General features: G+C 35.9%; 1 protein-coding gene across 2 annotated transcripts in view; it reads right to left on the bottom strand.

Annotated features, from left to right (window-relative positions):
- dph6 (diphthamine biosynthesis 6) overlaps positions 1 to 23,382 on the bottom strand; it is a 63,289-nt gene that overhangs the window by 10,446 nt on the left and 29,461 nt on the right. For both annotated transcript variants that reach the window (XM_066694317.1, XM_066694318.1), the window contains exons 9-13: positions 23,055 to 23,205; positions 21,686 to 21,817; positions 20,565 to 20,694; positions 20,225 to 20,399; positions 3,663 to 3,908 (exon numbers count right to left, since the gene is read on the bottom strand). In XM_066694317.1, coding sequence (XP_066550414.1) covers positions 3,663 to 3,908; positions 20,225 to 20,399; positions 20,565 to 20,694; positions 21,686 to 21,817; positions 23,055 to 23,205 — 834 coding nt within the window. The remainder of the gene's footprint in view (positions 1 to 3,662; positions 3,909 to 20,224; positions 20,400 to 20,564; positions 20,695 to 21,685; positions 21,818 to 23,054; positions 23,206 to 23,382) is intronic.

Genomic DNA, 23,382 nt, shown 5'->3' with positions numbered 1-23,382 from the left:
GCAGGGAGTTGATATAGCAAAACCTCTGCCAGTTCCCCTACATTTCCTCCCCAGCAGGGGCACTTCATCAAATGATGAAAGTAGGTCCTCAGTGCAGCACAGGGCTGCTGTTTCAATAATAGAGCCACTTCCTCCCCTCTTAAGTTTCACTTACAAATCTACTTGTGTAACTACATCGTGCTGTCTTTCTGGTGCCAAATGATCCTTCTGAAGTGAAATGGGACTCAGCGTTGTCCCCTACAGGCTCGAAACACAGCTCTCTGCATACAACCTACAGGTGAACTCATACAATGAGGATTTAGCACGGAAATAGCTTAAAACACTAATTTAAAAAATCAACAACACACTGGGAAGTACTGCTCCATTATCAAGTTGTATTACGAAACAAATACAATACAAAACAATCCAATAATATAAGGTTTAAAGATTTAAACCTAAACCACTTTTTTCTTTTAATTAGTTACTATTTATTTGATTTGATTTCATAATGGGTTCAGTGCAGGCTTTGGTAATGCAGCCTAATCTCTCCTCTGTCACTCATGATGGAGACGGGGCTCTCATGCTGGTTGACTGAGTGTGGATCCCCCTGGGTGGTGGCAAGCTTGGGATCTCGATAGATCTCTCACAGCCAACAACGCCGTGCCCTTCTGCCCAGGCAAGGGCATTGGCACACAAATACAGACGACCGTGTACCACTGCAGGATGCGATATCTCAGAAATTAAACTCCCAGTAGATACATGTAATACAACATCATCAACTACTAATAATCATCATCAGATTGATCTACATTTAATAATGCTACATTGATTATGTATATAGCAATTCTTCATGATAAAGTACCACCCAATTAAATTGAAGCTTTATGTTATCTAATGAAAAACTCACCTGGACATTTCAGTAGTGGGACTGTCGTTAAGTTGCAATTAATCAGGGGGCACCATGTCTCTTTAATGGTCTTTCTTTAAAACATTTCCTTATTATTATTTTTTTGAAGAGTGGAGCATGTTTATTCTTAACGCATAATGTGCAAGTGCACTTCCAAACTGCAGGTCAGTGTGATGCTAATATTCGCGGCCCCATTGTTTTATAAATGTGATTTCACTGCACCCAATTGACCTCCTGAGATTTCACATCTACCTGATTAGAGAAATTATGAACACATGGCCACATAATTTGTCTCTCTGTCTAAAGTGGAGGGTGAAAAAAAAAATCTCTTACACTTCCTAATAATTTGTGTTTAGATGGAAGATTGCTTCCACATGAATTATTTGATTTACTCTCCACGTTGGTCATGGCTGCATGTAGTATTTCATTCAGTAGCAACCAGAAAAGTGATAATTGGTTTTTATTATTTGTTCCAAGGATAAAGTCTGAGGCTGGCAGCTTCCTGACTGGTACAGTTTGAAATCCAGTTATAGTCTAAAACTAATTATAACACATTTATTAATTAATTTGTAACACATAATAAGTTGAAATGCCATTAATATAACTTTAAATGATGTTGTGTTGCCTTTCTTTGTGCATTGCATTTTTTTGTGTTGATATTCTGCTTTGAAAGTACAATGCTCATGCTTTTTTGGAGACCTTTTTGACCAAACTCTAGATCTGCTTCCAAACCCAACTCATTGAATCTATCCCTACACCTCTGCAACAGACAATCAATAGCATCAGCAGTCAAATGTGAGGCAACACACTATAGTATACAGTTATCTATATTCTTCATTAAGAATGCAACTGTTTGAGCCATTTAGAAACATTTTAAGTTTAAATATCTACATTCACATTATGGTATTGTCATTCAGACTCCAAACACACCCTCACATTGAAGATGCCTATCTGTATTTCAGTTCAGAAGTAACACCAAGTTATAGGGGACCTTTATATGACTCTTAATGTAATTGCTTGCCAAGCCAGGAATGTGCCAAAAAGTGCAAAAAACTAAAAGATAATGCCATGAAAAGCTGAGTTTTCATAAAATGGAAGGTAGTGAATTACTAATCTTAACAAATTAATTAAGGAATCTGTACGATATAGTAATTTCAATGGCTGAATTTGGATTTTTCATTATAAGAAAAATAAAAAAAAATAGTTTGTTTAAAAAAAAGAAAGTAGGATTCCTTTGCAGAATCGACACGCATGGAGAAAAAGAAGACTAGTGTCTGAAGCTAAAATATTCTCCCACTCCTCCGGAGTTCTGTTATCTGCATTTGACCTGTGTTAAATATTCTCATTACAATCACTTCAAATGAATACGAAACCTTTGTTTAATCCCAACCCCAGGGAAACTGAATACACCAGGCACCAGATAAAAAAGCTAAGTGCAACCATGTCATCTGAATTCATTGCACTGAAGAGAACCCTGTAACCAAAGCACTCTAAAAAGTCAATCCTCAACGCTAAAAAAACAAAAAAAAACACACAAAAAACCCAATGCATAATGAACCCACTTTACATTATGAAAGAGGGTAAAAGAAAGCTTACTGTTGTCCAAAAACATTTCAATGTCATCATATGACTACAATATAGCAAATTAGTCATAAATCAAATGAAACATTACACACATTCATACAAAAATATCCGATAAAACTGACACGATATTGTAGCTTATTTGAGAGTATTTATACTCTTATCTTTTTTAAAACAGTTCTGTTTCATGTTAAAGGAAATTCGATCTTGTAAAGAATCTTTCCACATCTGTCTTCTTCACTTTAAAGCCCTGTTACTTCAGTGTGATGTTTATTACAGCTCACCCATGTCAAAAAGCTCTAAATCAAATGGGATTTCAGCAGCACACTGTCAGGAGTGAAGGTGAAGGCACTGTCACCGAGACCTGAACGCATACGAGGCAATGCATGAAAAACGCCCCTCCTAATACAGCTACCGAAGCTGCATTAAGAGCACTTGAAGACATTAATAAAAACAGCCCTGTTTTCTTTACCCAGTTTAGGGCTCATCAGATTAGTACCCAAGGAACATTCTCTGTTTGGTGTTTCTCTACTCAGGGCAAGCGTTGAGCCTCAGCTCTTATTAACAGCATGGTGTCTGGTTGCAATGGGAGAAAGGATTAGCCTATCAGAAGATTCAGCAGGGCTCTAAAAAGGGGATAATGGATTAGGAGGCTCTAAGGAAGACATCTGCTTTGGTGCTGTGCTCCATATTATCAAAGACACTGGCGTTTCCCTGGTCATAAACTTTTCATGAGCTTTCATACTGTAAATATGAGGACTCTCTTCATCTTTCTAGGAGAGACCAAGTGATGAGTATTCTGCACTTCCATCGGCATTTGCAGACCCCATTCAAAATCGGACTCTCAAAAGGATTAAAGGCTAAAGGGTTAAATTCTTGCAGTTACTGTGAAGTTCTAAAACACACACAATATATAGATAGATAGATTTTAATAGTATATTTATACTATATATATCATCTGGATTCATGAATTTGTAAACGCATTTCAATGGCACACAGTGTTAATGTAAAGTTTAGGATAAAAGGAAATCTATCAGCAGACGTTCTGGTAAGTAGTTCATTCATTACCAGGCCTCAGCACACCCCACCATGGAAATACACTCAAAGTGACCAAGTGTGAACAGCAGGTTGAGTCCTATGCACTTCACCGGTACAGAAGGTTCATGTGTGTCCTACATTGAGGTTTCAAACTTACCTCTCCGCACTGATCTTTCAACCTGCTTTCCCACAGTTTCCGGACAAGAGATACGGCCATCTTGGATGTGACGTAGCAGTGTGCCAGGAGAACATGGTTCAGCGTCAGACCACTGCTCATGGCATCCAACACTTTCTCAACATGGCCGACGGAGAGTGAGGCTTCAATCTGGGCTCCTCCTTTCACAAGCTTCATCGTACAGGGGACCAGGCCGATCTGACCTGCACAAAACACAGTCTCGCCGACCTACAGGGACAGATGAGCGGCCATAAGAAGATGGATAGAAACAATCACTTCATTATTTTTAAGATGACAAGTATGCATTTCCACACACCTGGGATTAAAGAAAGATAACAGGATTTCATGTTCAAGATGCTTTTTCCTGCCCACAGCCCCCAGAAAACTCAGAGGCAGCAGGTAACGTGAAAAAAAGAGAAGGCTAAGCAGGAATGATAAGCACATCAGCAGAAAAAAAGCCATACATCATATTTGTCTTGATTTGAAAATACTTTTTCCCATAAGCATTTTAGCTTGCCTTTATTGAAGTCACAAATATTTCTCATCTAGTAAGCTTCCACTTTATAGGAATAAATCACTCATCAAAATCAATCAGATGCTTGAAACTCAATTACATACTCCTGCAGTGCTGTGGAAGGGGCCTCAAAGTAGCTATGGTAACTTAAGGAATATGTCACAGCTGATAAATGTATCACTTTTTTTTTTAAAGCAAAAGCTCAAGGAAAGACCATAAGTTCTTATAAAGTGCATCTAATTGGTGAAAGAACTAAAAGAAAAATGCACACGTCTAACACACACTAGTTTCTCAGAGTTCAGAACACAAGAAAATAAATAATAACATTTTGAATTAAAGTTAAAGTTATAGATACATTTTTTAAAAATAGGTTTGATGGAGAAAAAAAAATCCATACAAGGAAGGAAAAAACCCCACAAATCAATAAATAAAAAAAACAAACTGTCATGTTCTTTCATTAGGAAACATCTTCGTTCCTTCCAGAAGCATTTCCATGTTGAAAGGCTATTACAAATACATGCAGCTGAGTTAAAAGGACTTAAACTGCTTTGTGCAAAAGATTATCATTCGAAGAGTTGCTACACTAGCTGCTACACTAACGCCAGGGGTCTAAGTCTTGTGTTTGCGCTCTATTAAGAGACCCATGTAAAACAGCTCAAATGTGTGTTACCAATTAGCATAATGAGAATTACTGGAGAAAAGGGGATAAACACATGTTAAAGTAAGTTCTAAACTCAATAGTTTTAACCAAAAATCCATCTTATTAATGCGGCAGGGTGTCTGGGCGATCCCTGGCATTTCAAAGGTCAGACTTCACAAAGGATCGAGTGACCCCTGAACCTAAAATCAAATACGTGTGAACATACTGTGGTCAATGTAAACAATCGCAAATGACAATGTGCTAATTTGTAGCCTGTGACGAGCCTTGTGGATCTGTGACCTTAATAGGGACCACTGTGGACGAAATCAATTGATACATCACGCAAAATTAGGTCTTTAGCTGATTATCATAGATGGGAATCATCTTTTCTAACCGGATTAGAGAGTCGAAGCTGTGAACTCGTCATTTAACTCAAGTTAATCCCCTTGTTGCCCTTGCTCACTTGTTACCTAATGATGGGAAGATGCTGCCCTTTTAAATAACATTAGTCTATTTATTTCCTTCTTTTAATAATATGAATATGGATGAGAATTGGATGTGTTTGGACTAAAACTGAGAAAGAAAGAAAAGTTATAGACCTATCAAAGATGATTTAATCACCTTGGTAAATAGCTCCTATACGTTCAATAAATACATTACTTATTGCAAACCACTACTAATAAATATCACTTCTAAGTATGTGTGTGTACATATAAATACAATTATATCTGAAAGCATCATACAGTTACTTAGGTCAACTCCCAACTATGGAGTAGAAAATATTTGCATTAAACCTGACTAAGCAATTTCTGCCTCACGGTGCTATCTTTTCATCAGGGATGATTTGAAAAGCAAGGGCCTCTCATTAAATCTCACCTTTATCACAATCACCTTAAAAAATAACTAGAACTCTGTATGCACCCCATCGCTGCATGCTGATCATAATACCTAGATGCTTAATCACATGGGTGTCAAACTTTAGTTGTTCAGGGCAATTGTATCTTCTGTCCTTGTTCCACTCAGTTACTTATGTAAAATCAAGATTTGGTTATTGGACATATTTAGCAAGTTAGATTAAGTTTGACAGGCACTCTGACATTGACTGTGGCCCTTTCAAGAGGCAGAGACTTCACTCAAAACCAAACTAAATGCTCCCAAAAATACTGTGAAATTAAACTTTCAAGTGAATGAAAATCAAAGCACTGTTTGTCTCAACTTGTGCACAGACTCCAGTCAGCTGCTATTACACCTCTGAGAAGATTCATTTGAATAATTGGTTTCATCCAATTGTTCAAATCAATATGCATCTTCGTTTCCTCTACACTGGAGGGCCAGTCTGAAATGCTTTCAAGAGAAACAGAACAATAGATCATACAGCAAAGAAAATTCACAGTTCAAAAAAAAAAAAAAGAAAAACAAACACTGGATATTTTCCGGACGTTTTCCCTCTCCTAGTGTTCAAAAAGGGAAGTTAAGGACTTTAGTGTAAGGATAATTGCTCCATATAGATTCAGCTTCATTAACCATAATAGCCAATGTTTTCTTCCAAAACATTATTTATATGCCTGTGTCTGTGTGTGTATCAATATGTACAATAAACAGGGACCACACATTTTCCAGGATCATACCCCCTAAGGTGAATTTGAGAAAAATAGAACAATACTAAAACAAGAACAAAATGATGGTCTCTCACTATTTTTGAAGTGAAAATCTGTGCTTAATTAATTTCTAAAATGGGTTTCTATGAGCCATATTTTCCATTTAGGGAAAGATAAATATATAATCTGATCTATTCGATTTTTTTTTTTTTTTTATCGCAGGCAGGCGATGTCTTCCTTTAAAAATCTTATTTAAAAATAACTACACCACAAAATGCTTAGCTAGAGGGAGGAAATGGTCACATCTATTTCCATATTCATTTGGGTTTCCCATGATTCTACGCTTCTGGGTTCAGTTGTCAACTTTGATGAATCTTCAGTAGCAGCCTCTGCAGCTCCAAATTACTGGGACAGCATGCAAGATATGGGAACTCATAGCTTTGAACTGGCCGGATCAATCACAAGATCATTTACCTGCAAGGATTATTTGGTGAAGCACAAGCGATACATCAACATGCAATATCTGAAGGCTGAGGCAGCAAAACGTCAACAACAAATTGTCATTGGCATTCCATTTATGAACCATCAAACAGCATCAGATCTTTTCTATGGAAAACGAGATCAGGTCGGACGGGAGTGGAGTATTTCTTAACAAGCTAACCATCAAAAGAACTTACGATTTTAAATAAAAAAGGCTATCATTTGTTGATTTGAATATCAAAAGAGGCCGCTGTGAGACCCCAGACTGTAAAAACCTCCCTAAGCTACACCAGACAGGTGTTTAATAATCTATTATTAAGGTTCTATTTTAGGTTGCTCTTAGTAAGGGGAAAAATAGCTTTCACTGTGAACCTGCAAATGGGATTCGGCAAAGAAGTGAATGCTATTAACATAAAATTAACAGTTCAAAAGAATGAGTTCACACACCAATCAAACTTGTTAATTGACTGTCAATGGCCTGTCCCTGAATATACAACATGACTACATTATTCATTTCAAATGTTGACAGGAAGACAGTTGAATTTGCATTGGCTTCATAAACTGATCAACAACCACAATGCTACATACATTTTTAATGGAGCAAAGGAGTGCTTCAATATTCATAGGGTCAAACAACTGCATATGAAATATAACTTTACACAATATGGCACGTATTTTTCAAAACGGCTCCTTAAAACTGTATTGATCTACAGTAGCTGAAGGGAAAGATACTGTATATTTACCTTTTATGCAAGTTGCCTTCTAAATCACATCTCCAATATTTTCTGTTTTTTCCTATTGCTTCATTTTCCTTAAAGTCAAATGGTTTTCTAGACAGCACTTTTACTCAGCATGTATAAATATGAAAAGGTGCTCCATAAAACACAAAAGTAATTATTCTTAACAGTTTCTATTAAAGTTTAAATTTTTATAATATTTAACAAAATACTTGGTGGGTCTCTGGCCTTCTACAATTCTTAAAAGGCCCCTTAAAGCATGAATTTATTTTCTACCACACTTGTGTTCTTTTACATTTAATTAATGTTTTCGAATGGAGTGTTGTAGATTATGAATGGCACTGTGGATCAGGTGTGAAACACCTGTCTCACAAGGCCTGACCTCAGCTCAGTACCAGTAAATGAAGACTGTTTAAAAAAAAAAAAAGATTATGATGCTTTAGGCCTCACCCCACAAATTACTATTTACTGGGGAAGAACTTCCTGGTGGATTTATTAGCTAAATATCCACAGTGAACTGCTCTCCTACTGTTAATCAAATAAGTGTTGTTAGCTTTGAGGTTTGTTAACTGTTATTTTTACAGTATTAACACAATTTTTTTTTTTTATGAACATTATAAAGAGTCCAAAGGTCTGAACGCCTTCAGGATACGGATTCCGTTTCTTCACAGATTGAGTTTTGACCTGACTCGCACACATTTTGTGGCATCCACTTATTCACAAAACCTCTTACCAGCAGGGTGAATGCAATTAGCATGTTGCTGAGATTTTCCAAGGTTTTTGTTTTACGGCACATGGTTGCATATTAATTATAATATGTTGATTATTTGCAACAATACCTGATATCTTTCAGACTTGTTGAAATTAGTACTCAACATTAAGATTTTGATCTATCTATACATAGTGTAACCCAGAAATAATATGTATGAACAATCATTATTAATCAGTGACAGAAATATTGTTATTGTTTATATTATTATCACATATTAATTGTCTCATAATTTTGCAAAGCACACTTGCAGCTCACAGTTAAAGTTGTACCCCTCTGCTGATCCAAGCCTTGAGCAGTGAGAACTGATGGCCGGCAAGTGCCCAACTATCTGGCTGCAAGCAGGTTATACTTTTCTTATTGTTTTGTATTAGATTTCAACACACCATGGTCTATTCAGAAAGTATATTGACTGAAAGAACTGGTTTTAAAGTACGGTTTTCTGTTATTTCTGGGTCAAAAGGCACACGGCTCAGTCTTCCATCTGCTGTATTAATGTTAGCTTGTCACTTTGATCTTTACAGTGGATTAGGAAAACAAACAAAACAACTGAACAATGGTGTTGTGTGGATTGAAAAAAAAATCAAATAAAATCAAAGAAGAAATAATTAAGGAGTAAGCAAGCAGCTGTGTTGCTTTAGCTCTCCCAGAACTGTACTGCTGTTTTAACATGATTGACACCATTATTTCTATGGAGCACCCTTTGCGCTGAGACAGAAGAAAATATATGTGTGAAAGTCTGATATTTTCTGAGAGGGGGAAGTATATATTACTTATTATTCGGGAACATTTACGAAATGCACAGTATCACACTAAGCTATAATTATGACTTGTGTTGTTAAGTCTTACTAGTATCCCTTACTAAATCTGTTGTAATGCTTCAGTCTGAAGGTAGGGGGTGTTCTTGTATCATCATTAAAAAAAAAGCTCCTCTGAAATAAAATATGTACACTATTTAGACTTTTATAGGAATTAGGTAGTCCTGAATGTAGCTATAAATAAATAAATAATATTTTTCTATTAATATGTATTTGTGGGGAAAAATAGCAAATGTGAAGTGAAGACAAAGGATTATGCAAATGTACAATTGAAAACAAAACAAAAAAACTTAAAAGTTATGCATTATAAATATAAGTATATACATCACATATGTCATTTGGATTTAAAATAAAATGCAAAGTGTGTTTAAATCATTCCATTCCAGACCTTGGTTTGTCATGTCTGCGCGCTGAGTTTCCCTCCTGATCAAGCCCTCAGTGTTCAGCATTAGTACATTCAAAGCGGATCATGTCTCAGAATAGGAAATGATAAGAGATGGGATCATGTTGTGCGACGCCCTCAGGAAATTTTGCTTTATGACACCTAATTTTACAAATAAAAATGTTATAAATGTTACGAAGAGCTGCAACGGAGCAAAACCTTTTGCTTTTTACACATTTTACAAAGTAATATGGCTTTTTCCGGGGAAATTTCCGGATTCCGTTTTCTTTTCTTTTTTTTTTGTTGTGTTTTGTTTTGTTTGTGCTCTACTTAGAGCCTAACCCGCGAATGCTCAACTGTCACACAGCATCAGTGTTACTTAAACGGCCGCATAAATTGCATATTTGAGATGTATAAAGAAAGGCAAATAAAGGAGACATCTTTAAATGTCTCCTTGGAGTATATGTGTGTATTGAAACTAGAAAAAATTACCTATAAGCGCATATATTTTTTTGTAGGCAGAACAAATTTGTAAATACCAAAGAGGGGCATCATTATCAGCTGGTCCACAAATAGACTGTGGTCATTTCATGACACTGGACCTTTTCTTCTTGCTATGCTACTGTAAATAACCGTATTCCTTGCCTGTCTAAACCCTACATGCCCATTTCAAGAAATGCCGCAGCGGATAAGTAACACTGTCATGTCCGTTTTGTCAACTATATGCTGATTATCCTTTTCTATCCACTGTTTGTGAACATATTCAAGGTCAGGAGCAATAGATCAGAAGACACCTCCTGATGCATTGCAGTCGAAGACAATATTTTTATTAAGCAGGACACTTGGTTTATTGTTATGACCAATATAATCGAGGTGTCTTCGTATTCCTCGAAATGCCCTGATAATTGCAAATGGCAAAAATTACAATCAACACATTTCAAAGTTATTGAATTACGTTAATAAAGGTCACCAATAGCGTAGAGTCTTGGAAAATTTGAGGAAATGTAAAATTTTCGGTATTGTGTGGTAATGACAGAGGAGCACGTTTCTCTTTGTGTTAGGGCAAATGCCCGCTGCCTTCAACTTTCCCGACCTCAGATTTTTTGACAAATTGGTTGTGAGGCGTTTACGACTGATGCACATATCGCAAAAATCATTTCTGCCAAGCTTCCTCTATGACCTGCCCGTGGGACATGACATGCTCCTAGACGCATCGCTCTATCAAACCGAATCTTTCCAGGACAATGCAAATTATGACAAATTCCATCATCCCGCATTATGCGCTTCATGCTAATCTCCCTAATTCGAGAGAATCGGGAGGGCTCGCTGTTCTGCTGAAGGGCATGTTGTCTGATTGAATGATGGTGAAACTGTACCCTCAACCCCCTTTGCTTTCTAATCCCAGCTGTGCCCACCTCTTCCTTGTGAGCTCGGGCTACCTTGTGTACCTTCCACTATTGGGGTACACGTAAGGTTAATCCGGGGAGGACTCTCCACCTGTTAATGACTGTGTCCTTTTACAAACATAAATAAACCCTGTGCCTGCATGTTTTATTAGCTCGCTGTTGTGGGTTCTGTGCTGTGTAGAAGAATTTACAATGACTGATGCACACTTTGTCTACACGATGACTTCCACTGGACTGTCAGGCTGTCACATTGCGAATGCAGCTTCTCTGAGAAGAAAGGCCTTCTTCTGTATTGGCTTATGAAGCAATCATTTAACTGATAGGATTCTGGGAATTTTTAGACTCAGGCATTTTGACATTACAAGGTTACATGACGCTGCCTGCTTGAAGCGAGTGGACAACCTGCAGAAGACATCTGAGAGAAAGGGAGGAAAAAGTGTCCTGGAAAAAAAAATCTAAACATCCTGATATTTCTTCATAGATTCAGAAGGTGGCAGTGTTACTACATCAAAAAGTCCTGAGCACACAGACAGCAGCTCCTGTTTCCAGCCTGCAGTAAATACACATTTGTTTTCTTATTAGATATTTTTAAGCTGCTATAAGAATGTTTTCTGTGATTAATTATCAATTTTCAAATTATACAACCTATTTACTGAGCAGCACATGGGTATGTAATGATTTAGCAAGAATTGAGAAATTCACCATTTAAATTAATGTAATTCCAAATAGAAAATGTTTAATTTTATATATGTATATATATGTAAAGCTGTATATATATATATATATATATATATATATATATATATATATATATATATATATATATATACAGCTCTGGAAAAAATTAAGAGACCACTCCAAGTACAGAAATCAATGTTAAATGGTCTCAATTTTTTCAAGAGATGTATATATATATACTTTATCTATGTAAGCAAAGAAAGTCGTTTCAGATTAATTACTATAGATAAGCAAAATTACAAATATTAAAAAAAGGAAATACCTAAAAGTCCTGTAACTTTTTTTATTCCAATTAACAAAAGCTTTCTTCACAAACTAGTTCCTTATGAATACATAATATTTTGTATAATTTGCAGAAAATGCGATGCAGATTGAAGCTGAAATATGACAACACATCTGTAAAAGAGTAAACTTTCCCCAATATAACGGATATATCATCTTTATTAGCACCCAAATAATGTGCCACTGTACAAATGCAAACTATCATGAAAATGTAACCCCACTTTAGTCTTTTCATAGTGTAATTTCTGAGCAGATGCACTTTGAACAAATATTAAATTAGGAAAGATTAAATAAGAAGAACCCCCCCCCCACAAATGGATTTGCACTGTGCTTGCATCCAGCTGGTAATATTGTGGCAAATATATTAAACATGCATTAATGGTGTGACAGAGCATCTTCTTCAACAGTTAGGTTAGTCATTTAACTAAATGCCTAAATGTTTCAATGATACACAAAATTATTAAATTTAATATTAACATATTGAATGCGTTTCTATCGACTCAAAACACACAAATAAAAACAAAAACATCCTATTCATTATCTCAGGGAATACTTGCAGACCATATGCCTGCTTAAATTGAGGGTTTTTGTTATTCATTTATATTACAGCTGTACATCTGTAAATGTGCGAAAATGACAACTCGTTATGAAAAATGGATGACCCCAGTTAAAAGTTACAGCACAAACGAGTCCTTCGATGAGAAATGAAAGACAAATGCGTAGCCTCGAGAAAGAGAAGCACGAACAGTAACCCTTGAATAATCCAAAACTCATTCTCAATATACAGTCAACATCTTAGAAAAATACATCAAATGATTGGAAGAAATTAGGCTAAGCATGGAAACAGATATTTTATATCCATTATGATGATAATGTGTATATTATAATAATAATTATTATTATTAATTATTTTTATTTCTTGGCAGTATACTAATCACTATTAACAATAATGATAACAATAATAATGTTTACATGGATTAGGTCATAATATAATAATAATAATAATAATAATAATAATAATAATAGAAACGATACTGCTGTGGGTTAGTAATTCATTAACACATCTGCACACACCCTCTTGCCAGTATACATTTTCATTATCCTCTTTATTTACTGCATCGCGTTCAGTTGTGAGTCAAAATGAAATCGGTTTCTCTCTGCTCCTGCATTCAAGACCTCGCCATTTTCTCCCCGCTTTCTCTCTTACCATGCCCTAATTCTTCGATATTTGTATCTTGTCCTTCGTTTTGCTACAACCTGCATTTGCTTTACTACACGGCTCTGAACACTTAGCATCTCCCTGCCTGCCTCTGTCCGCTCTCCTCCCATCAACCCTGCTCCCTCCACACCACAGACACAAACTTCACAGAGAGCCTAGGAATCAACCTTAGGACAGTTACCATAGTAATACAAGGGTTTATATGCATCTTGTTTTGGATGAAAAGATCACTCTGATCTACTAGGGGAGTTTCACCTGTGCGTAGAATTATTAACATAATATTTAAACAAAAACATTTTATTTTATTAAACATATTATTTTTAATATTATTATTTACTTTTATTAAATCTTATTCAGAAGAGGCAAGGTTTTCACCATATTAATTACAAGGATCTATCTTTTTATCATTTTCTTTTTTTGTTTTCAAATTACATTGATTAATTTCGGCCATGAAATTTCAAAGAATACTTGCTTTCCCTCTAATTGCTTCACACACACTCACACAGACACACGCACGCACATTATATATATATTCCACGCTTTCTCCAAAATTATATATATTTTAATTGCTTTTATGGAACAATATCTTTCACTGATATCTCCTGGCATAAAATTACAACACAGTGCTTTTAAAGCATCATTGTGGCAGCTCCAGATTAGACTGCATCGCCACCACAGAGCCAGCACGAGCCACACAGTGGAGAACAAACATGCTCAGACACATTAGGCGTCACATAATAAGAATCAGTTTTAATAGAAATTAAAGGCCACAAATTAATCTGTCATATCTTGTTCATACATTTTGACTGTTGCATTATGCATGTTTAATTTTTTTCTCTTCAGATGTTCAGTTCAGTCTAGTCCCATTGGCGAAAACAATCAATTTAGAAAGGGCACGAGCAAGTGAATTCACAATAACATTGAAGCGAGACATCAGATCACCAAATAATATGAATACCGTTTTTCAGCAGTTGGTCAGTTTAGGTCGGTTTAGACTTTCCCTTTTCACTTAGTAAACAAAGGAGCTATCCTCCAAGCCTGCGCTGGAAAAGGAAACGAAGGGGTTTCCATTCAGAAAGGACATCTTGGCCCCTGCACCTTAAGAGAGGTGAGTATTGTAGTGTTGGTTGGGGACGGCACAGAGGGGCAATCCCCTTCCTTCCTGTGGCTTGTTGACATGAACTGGGGCGGGCAGCCACCAATAATACATGAAGAGCTGTTCAGAGGCAATTAGGATCAGTTGTCAAGGCTGGGCCATTAATGAAGGAACATGTCAGAGGAACTAGGGAATGCAGCGGTTGAGGGCAAGAAGGCGATTTAGTGTGACAGATCGAGTCCTTCCAATGTCCTCAGCAGTACATGCTAATACCAGCCCTAACAATGTTGTGTGGCAGTGTATAATGCGGCTAACATGGGCTTTGATTCAACAAAATGACTGCTGCCACTGTTAGTCTGTCTCGCTCCGACTGCATAGATACACAGCGGATAATTCCTCCTCTCGTCTGGTCATCCACCGCCGAATGCAAATGCCTACATTAGAGCTGGGTTTTGGTGTAGGGTCTCTGTGCTTCTCCTGTCACGTAAATTACACTTTCAAGAGCCGTTCTCCTGGACACTTCAAGTCAGAGCACAAGAGAAGTCATGCAATTTAGCAAATTTAGAAAAGGAAGATTTTTTAAATTACATTTGTTACAGTTTTTTAATTTATAATTTTCGTATAATCGTTTTCACACTGAAATTATTCAAATATGGCACCTCAAGCCATCCATGTTGCATCAAAACAAAATGTAAAAATGTATTTTAAATATTAGCCTAACAATGATATTATTTAAAAAACTGAAAATGATGATATCGATGATGCTGACTTTTTGTAATGGATGGATCGATGTCACATTCAAAAAGAATTTAGAATGTTTTTTAACTTTGGCTCACTGTTGTCACAGCATGTAGCTACATTATCCAAAGTGCTTTTAGTCTGTAAAGTTTCTTGACAACTAAGGGCCAAGTTAAAGTTAGGCCCTCAAAACAATTCTGAGCCATAAAACCTGGACAGATGCCAGAGAGTGTTAATCCCTGTTCTCTAAAGTATAACCTGCATCGATGATCACGTGCTCGTGCTTTAATTTCACCATCGGGGAGGGCCAATATGCAATCCGAGTATGGGACACTAAGAATAACACGTTCTGGGCTTGTAGGGTATGTAGTATATTACATATCTACACAGCGCGACCCACAAATAATTAATGAATAAAGAAAAAAAAGTATGTTGAAAAAGGTTAGAGATACTTTACAGGAGGCTAGCCAATACCTGGGACAGACAAGGCAATCAGCTGAACCCTGGTCAAAACACCATGTCACTGTATCTGCCCCCGAGGAGCCCTGATTTGTCATCATCAGAAAAAAGGTTTCTTTTCATCATTCGGTCTATCTGCCACTTCTCAAAGTCAAGTACATAAGCAGCACATTCTGTCACCCTAAACCTTTAGAAAACACAAATGGTGGCAGCAAAATGCCTATTAAATACAAAGTAATTTAAACAAATAACAGAAAAAATACACAGATGGAAGCTTACACCTTACTGTTTTCCAGTATTTGAAATGTTGTAGATATTGTGTTGAGTGTTTCATTTTTCATCAGCTCAATTACTAGTTTTTTTTTTCTATTACTGAAAATTATCATTTGTTCTTTTATTACTGCCGATAACATCCCTTCAGCTCACAAGCTGTGTGGAGATACTACCCACTGTTCTTGCCTCCAGCACTTCATATTATTGGTGTATTATTTCATGCATGCCCTACTCTTTTATCAATTGCTTTTGAAGTAATGTTAATAGACTAGAAAATTGAGACATTTATGAAGTATAGGCAGTGTTTATGAAAAAATCCATAAAATATGACACAGGCGAGGCAAGATAAAAGCGGTATTTTAATAGATTATGGCAAAGAGAGACTGTCAGAAGCTGACAACTGACTCCTCAGAGATCAGTAATTTATATGGGATTAATTTTGTTGTATTAAAAATGAAGTTAAACGTCCTAATTAATCTATACACATTGTGCCCCCTGAATAAAACCTCATGGCCATCCTTGGTTTCTTAGCTAATTATTTCCCTCTGATAATTGAGGTACATGCTTCCACTGGTAGTTTCAGCTAAATATTTCCCTAAAAATGAACTATATATGCCGCCTTCATGCCTGTGATGTATTCTGCTGGAATATGATACATAATCAATTAAACTGTCATTCTCCTAATTGTATGATTTTGTTGTATTTTTGTATGGAAACTCCTATTAATCAAGAACAATTCCCTAGAAGCCTTTATCTCTGCCTTAAACCTTGTGAATCCACAAAGGAGGCCCACTTTCCTCAGTTAATGATGCTCCCTACACGAGATACAATTTTATCACTTGAAAATCCAGTTTTTCTGCATGTATTTAATCATTTATTAGAGCCCATGTGGAAAATGTATTTACAAAACTGTTTAACCCGGTCCCTGAACTAGCCAACAAAAGGTCGGCAACAGTCCACCTCATTGTTTTAATATATTTAACCCTGATAAGGAGATTATTTAAATTTAATTGAAGCAACAGACTGCTTCGGCTCTGATACTAATTGCAAATGTCAGATCCACTTTTCTCAAGAGTAAAAGTCCACTTTGACAATTTTCAAAATCCAATGCAAATTCAATAGCGAACAGGCTGAGGATTTCATGACAATGGAGCTTGTCAGTGCCAATTAGATGAGCTAAAAAGACCCCCTCCTCTACATTCTCACCTCAGAACTACCCTTAACAATATGACCAACACAATTTGGTCATAATTCAGATTAGACATACATGTTAATGCTTAATATAAACACACATTTAACAGATTGAAAATGCACACAAAATAGCTGTATGCACAAGGCATTATGATTGCATGTGGGTTGGGATCACTATTCACAGGAGATTTTGAAGAAGAAGAAGAATGGATAGTTTTAATCAATATAGTTATTATGCACCTCGAGTAACAATGTGCTTAATTTGGGGGGCAACCTCATTTGACCTGTTAGTATACCAGACAAATAAACAATGCACGTACATATGTATACTTGTTTTTGCATTTCCTGATGCAACAGATTCATTTATTCTATTAGATTTTATTACATTTCTACTGTTATTGTGGCTTTTGTTGTGATGTTTCTGGGGAATGACACCTGGGAGCGTCATTAATGCGTTTTCCTGAACGGCATTGAATGTCATGTCTGAACAACAGCAAGGTGGCAAGGCCAATTGGATGAATTACATGGAGACAGCACATAGGATCCTAAGAAAATGGTTAGTTTACTTTTAGATTGGTGTAACGGATGCATAATGCTGAGAATATGAAGCTGTAGTCATCGCCAGACCATCTCAGCTACAGCAGAAAATAAGACTCATAGGCCATTCAATTATATTTCAGTAGTTGACATAAAATAAAATAGTGCTGTTAATGGCCTCTTCTAATGTCACCATCTGCAAATTCCAAACATCACTTCAGGACTAGAAGAATGTACTAAAATGTCTATTTTAAACAGCTACTCCATCATTAATTTGCATATTGAAATCTTCATTGAGGATAACTAAATCCAAGAAATGGTCCAGCATCTCGAATTAATTTCACTTTTTTGTTTTCCTATCAAAGTAAACTGCAAAACAATCAATTTTGAATTTACTTCTCGAAGATTTTAAGAAGCAATACAGATGCAAGATGTTTTAATAAATAAACAACTTAATCGCTAGGAATGTAATGCTATACATCACTTAAGGTTACTCAAACTATTACAATAGTAGGGTTAAAAAAACACACAGCTGGTCTTCCTATCATCAGTTCTGCTCAATTCTGTACTGAAAAACATACAATTCTTTATCATCACTATGTACAAAAATGACTATTACCAATTAGCATAATTATGCTAAACATGGCCTTTATTACTCATTTTAATTGTGGGTATAATCAAAAAATAAAACATTATGTAAAAAATCACAAATCAGACTATAATTTATAACTTCTGGTTGATTTAGCCTAAACTGTTTCAGAACATATATGAACCCCACAGCAACAGCATTGTAAAGGTTAACTAATTCTAAAAATCAAGGCAGATAATAACCTGTCAATGTGCCAAATAGCATGACCCATAAATCATCAGTTTTAAAGCAATTATTAAAAGGTTAAACATACAGCAAAAGCTAAAATGTCCTACATCCATCACAATATCTTCTCAAATATCACTGCTATCTTAAAAAAAACAACATCAATATTTATGAAAAAAAGCAGAAAACTGTTTCTATATATAAAATAAATATATTAATAGCATACAGTTGGCTTAATAAAGAAAATTAAATAGATCCTTAGGGTATTTTCAAAGGAACTGTTTATTCTGTAATCTCTGCCCTGCTTAGTAAATAAATAAAAACATATATACAGATTTCTCCTCAAAGCAATGAAAAAAAAAAAAAAAACATAATTATTTTATATTTGCAACTCCCCCCTCAAAGAAAAAAAAAAATTGATAATTCTCAGTTCTTGCACACATGGCATATAGTGAGTACTTTTTTTTTTTCTTCTGTTTTTCCCCCCAGAATAAATACATTTTCTTCAAAATCCAAAATGAGTTTTGCAGATGAAAACACTGCAAGTGGCATTACAGCTGCTGCACATTAAAACTAAAAAGCACATTCTCATTAAGAACGTGTCAAGGGAGCTGACACATCTGCATCTTCACAGCAGTAGGCTAATTGTTTCATATGTAAAATTGCACTTACATTAAGAAGTTGTTAACATAAATAAATTTAAAATTTAACTCACAAACTGCCAAAACTTCATGTAGACCATTAAACATGATCAAACCAACTAGATATCTCCCAAATATTACGTATTGTAAAGCATACTTAATCATTTTAAACATAAACGAGACAAATGTGGTAATGAATTTATACAATAAAATCTTTGTTAAAAGAGTTTCTTTAGTATATATTTAATATATCTGGAACAGCGTGTTGAGAACCATTAATGTTATAGGTATTGCATGCTACAAAGTTAAACATTGCCAGAGGTAACACAAAACAACAAATTGAGTGTCCCTCACTTATCTATATTTCCCCCAAAAACGAAAACTTAATTCAAAAGGAAAATATTTATTAAATTAATAATTTGAAAGAAAGAATAATACACTTTGTGTGTGTGTTTTTATATCAATCCCAGCATAGGAGCTATTAAAATTAATGATCATCTATAACTAAAATCACAACTCTATCCCCCCAGTTCCATCTTTTAACATACTGTAGGAATTAAGAAACATTTGAACACATTTGACTCAGATGTACAGCTATTGAAGCAGTAATTATGAATCAAAATGACTCTTTACCTCAGAAACTGGAGGAATAAATAAAGCTATTGCAATGTAACGCACTACAATAAGTGTGAAACATTCTGACTCAATCAACAAGCATCGGGAAAGAGGTAAAGATGGTGGCAGAACAAACAGCCACTTGAACTGTTGACAATAACTTGACAAGCTTAATCCTCCTGCATATAAAGTAAACATTTCCACAGCCACATATGTAGTCATATTTGTGCTTTCGTTTGTACTTGCTTTTGTATGTTTGTTTGGATAATATATACAGATTAAATCAAAATCCTTCAAATTGCACATTTCAGGGGGGGGTTTGGCCACAAAATAACTGAGGTTGGTAAAATAGAAACAAATCAAATAAAATACAGCATTGTTTCCATGTGAATACTGCATTAAGAGCAACAATGTACACCCATGCAGATTGTAAAATACAGGACCCCAGTTTAAAACATAACCTCTCCCTCCAATTCGCTCTCACCCACCTGATGTACCGTGTTTCGGGTCTTGACATTGTGAGGTTAATGTGGATAATAACGGCTGTTGGTTGGGGAGATTATGATTTGGTATAAATGTTTAGCCTTGTCCTCTTACCTTTACAGACTGACTGTAGGGTCCAATATTTGCTGGAGCCCAGTGGGACAGGCTCTGGACATGCATGGCCTGCTTCTGGTAAAAGGCATTGTTGTCTTCAGGTGCTTCCCAATGGTGAAGCAGACAGTCGATCTGTAGCAGCTCTCCGTCAGACAAAGGGGCTTCCACACATACTCTAAAGTACCAATCAAACGGGTGAAACAAAACTGTTATTCTGAACACCAAACATGATCTACACAGCTCCCCCAAGGACCCACACCAGTACATTTAAGATCTTACAGTAGAATATGGGAGTTAATATTAATACTGACACAAAAACTGATAACAGTAATATTCATACCTGGATGGAGGGTTCACGTTGAAATAGGCCTGGTACACACTGTTAACAGCACTGAAATCAGCCATGCTCCTCACATACAAGTGGACCAAAACCACATTGGTCAATTGAAGTCCCTGCTCTTCCAGTTTATCTGCAGGAGGAAATGATGATGTTGAAATTAAGAAGCAGAAGAAACGTTATGATGAAGATAATGAACAATCAAAAGAGAAGACGTAAATATATATTGCCATACATATTTAGATTTCAAAACATACAGATTGATAAATACTTGTGTATACACATTTGATTATAAATCTAATGACCTACTTGGTAAACACATATGCTATTTGTGTACTTTTTACTGCCAAAAATGTAAGTGGTTGTGCATTAAATATTAATTTGTGTAACATTGTCTCTACAGCCTGTATGCTACAAAATTGCAAAATGAGATGATAAACATTAAATATGCGTTTCATCTTTCCCCTCTCTCTGCTTTTTTTAAGGGATCTGTGCTAAAACATGCACTTTATATGTTCTGCAGGCAAAAGAGAATCTTGCAATGTGGATTTTGAAGAAGCAGTTTCACTTCTCTCAGACTTAATTTAAAGTGTCTGTCCTCATTTTACAATCTCAGTACCGCTGCGTGATCGACAGGGTCCCTGACATGTTTGCTTTTGCCTCAAACTTTAAAAGAGCATTCCTGAATAAAGAACACTTTTTTTTTCCTGCTGTACCTCTAAAAATGTGTTTTGCTAACACAACAAGAAGACATAAAAGCGATTCGTGAACAAAGGGGCTTCGCTTATTCTGAATTGTCTGTGATAAATGCTGAACCTTTAAAAAAGGCTACAAGTACCCTTTTGAAGTATTGAAGTAACAGCTTTTTCCAATTTTCGTTGCTGTAAGAGTCATCTAAAGCTGTCTTATTCAGAACTCGTAAAAAGTTGTAATGCTCATTTGATCAGAGTCACAGTGGATTATATAAGTTTTTGCCAGCGCCTCTGTGTTAATGATGAAGAAAGAGTATTTGAAATATGAAATGTATTTTATTCATGAGAAAGGAGACATATTTAAAATGCTTTTGAACATGGATCCACCACTTTGCTACGACCTTACTTAGTGCAACATACTCTCCAGCCTACCTTGTAACAACAAGAAAGCTTTCCTGGTTTGGTCCTCAACGCTTGCTCCTTCACAGTGAATTGAAAACCCAGAAATTCCACAAATCCACTGATAACCAAGCTTTGTTCTTCCAGAACAAGGACAAAGCCTCCCTTTCATCAAGAGCAAAAAACAGAAGCTGGTTTGAGCACTGTGAAACAAAGACAAATGATCCTACCCATTGCAATCCTTAGGTTTACAATCAGAACAACGTCCTGATACAATCAAAAGTGTATCTAAAAATAGATAAATGGATAGATGAGAAGATAAGATAAATGGGTAGATGAGAAGATAAGAAGATGAGATCAGAACTTTGCTGGCATAATCTGGAATAGAGACACTAAATCGAAATAAGCTGCTACAGCGTGGGGAGGCCTGAGTTTGAGGTGTGCAGATTTTGATGGCTGATCAAGAACGTTAATTTGATGTTCTCATCACTATTTTGATGTGCTTAGGATCACCATGTTGTTGGAAAGTCTACTTGCTATAGAGCTTGAGTTAAGAGTTTTTGGCTAAAATGTCTTTGTATACTGTGCAATCCATTCATCCTTCATTTCAAGGGTACTACAGCTAGAGGCCAAAATAAACCCAAAGCAAAACAGAGCCATGTCCCTACTTCACAGGGGGATAACCCTCTTCTGCATTTGAGCCTCAACATTTATGTATGAAACACACCGATATGCATATTCATAACCCTCAATTCCTACACTGTTTTTGACATGACTTTAGTCTATGTTCCATTATTGCTTTCAATGTGTGCCTTTTAAAAGACTTTTGACAGAAAATGAGTTCAACAATGGTAAAAAAAATGTATCTATTTATCTCCAGTGTGATGCAAATTGTCATCCATGAAATAAAGGATTTGTTTAAAAAATGCAATCAAATCTAACAACCGAATTACCTTAAGATACAAGCTATTAAAATACAGTGAGATTCATTAATCATATGGTAATACATAATTTAATTCAATGACCCAAAATTGTAATTAAAAATGCGTGCCTTCTAAGAAGATGGAAATGAGTTGCTTTCTAGCGGCCATGTTCTGTGTATGACTACAGCAAGTGTGGGCACATATCTCTCTAACCATGGGGATGAAGCCATTAGGATCCACTGCTGAAGGGCAATGCTTCGGTACAGGAAAGGGGCAAAAACATAATACATGATTGATATAAACTTTAATCTCGGGCTGTGGTCAAATATAATTATGTAAAACTACACTGACAACAAGCACTTCATTTACAATGTCCAGCTCTACTTTCTAATACCTGTAATGATAATGATTACTCAGTAGGGCATAGAGGGGGTAATTCTGACTGTGTCGACATGTCATTTCTACACACAAATACTCACCACAGTCCCATAGGTCTTTAAAGTGTGCATTGGAGGTAGTTAGTTCTCTAGACTCCTCAATGGTACTAACTTCCTCTGCATTTTCTGTGATGCTCTGTATGTAGTTTAGGCAGGGACAGGCATCAGCAGGTACGATACTGTCCAATGAATTCTGTATAATGACACATTTATTTAATACAGAGTTTGGCATGAAGGAAATATCTTAAAAAAATAAAAAAAAACACAATGTTATATAAATGCAGTCCAAAATCATGCTATTCTCTTAAAAAATCTTTTGTGTGCCAATACTACACTTTAATTGCATTACATTGCTGCCAAAACCCCTGTA

This window comes from Amia ocellicauda, chromosome 21 (genome assembly GCF_036373705.1).
Source record: "Amia ocellicauda isolate fAmiCal2 chromosome 21, fAmiCal2.hap1, whole genome shotgun sequence".
Classification (NCBI taxonomy): Eukaryota; Metazoa; Chordata; class Actinopteri; order Amiiformes; family Amiidae; genus Amia; species Amia ocellicauda.
The sequence above is the reverse complement of the archived record's forward strand: the minus strand, read 5'-3'. Positions and strand labels throughout refer to the sequence as shown.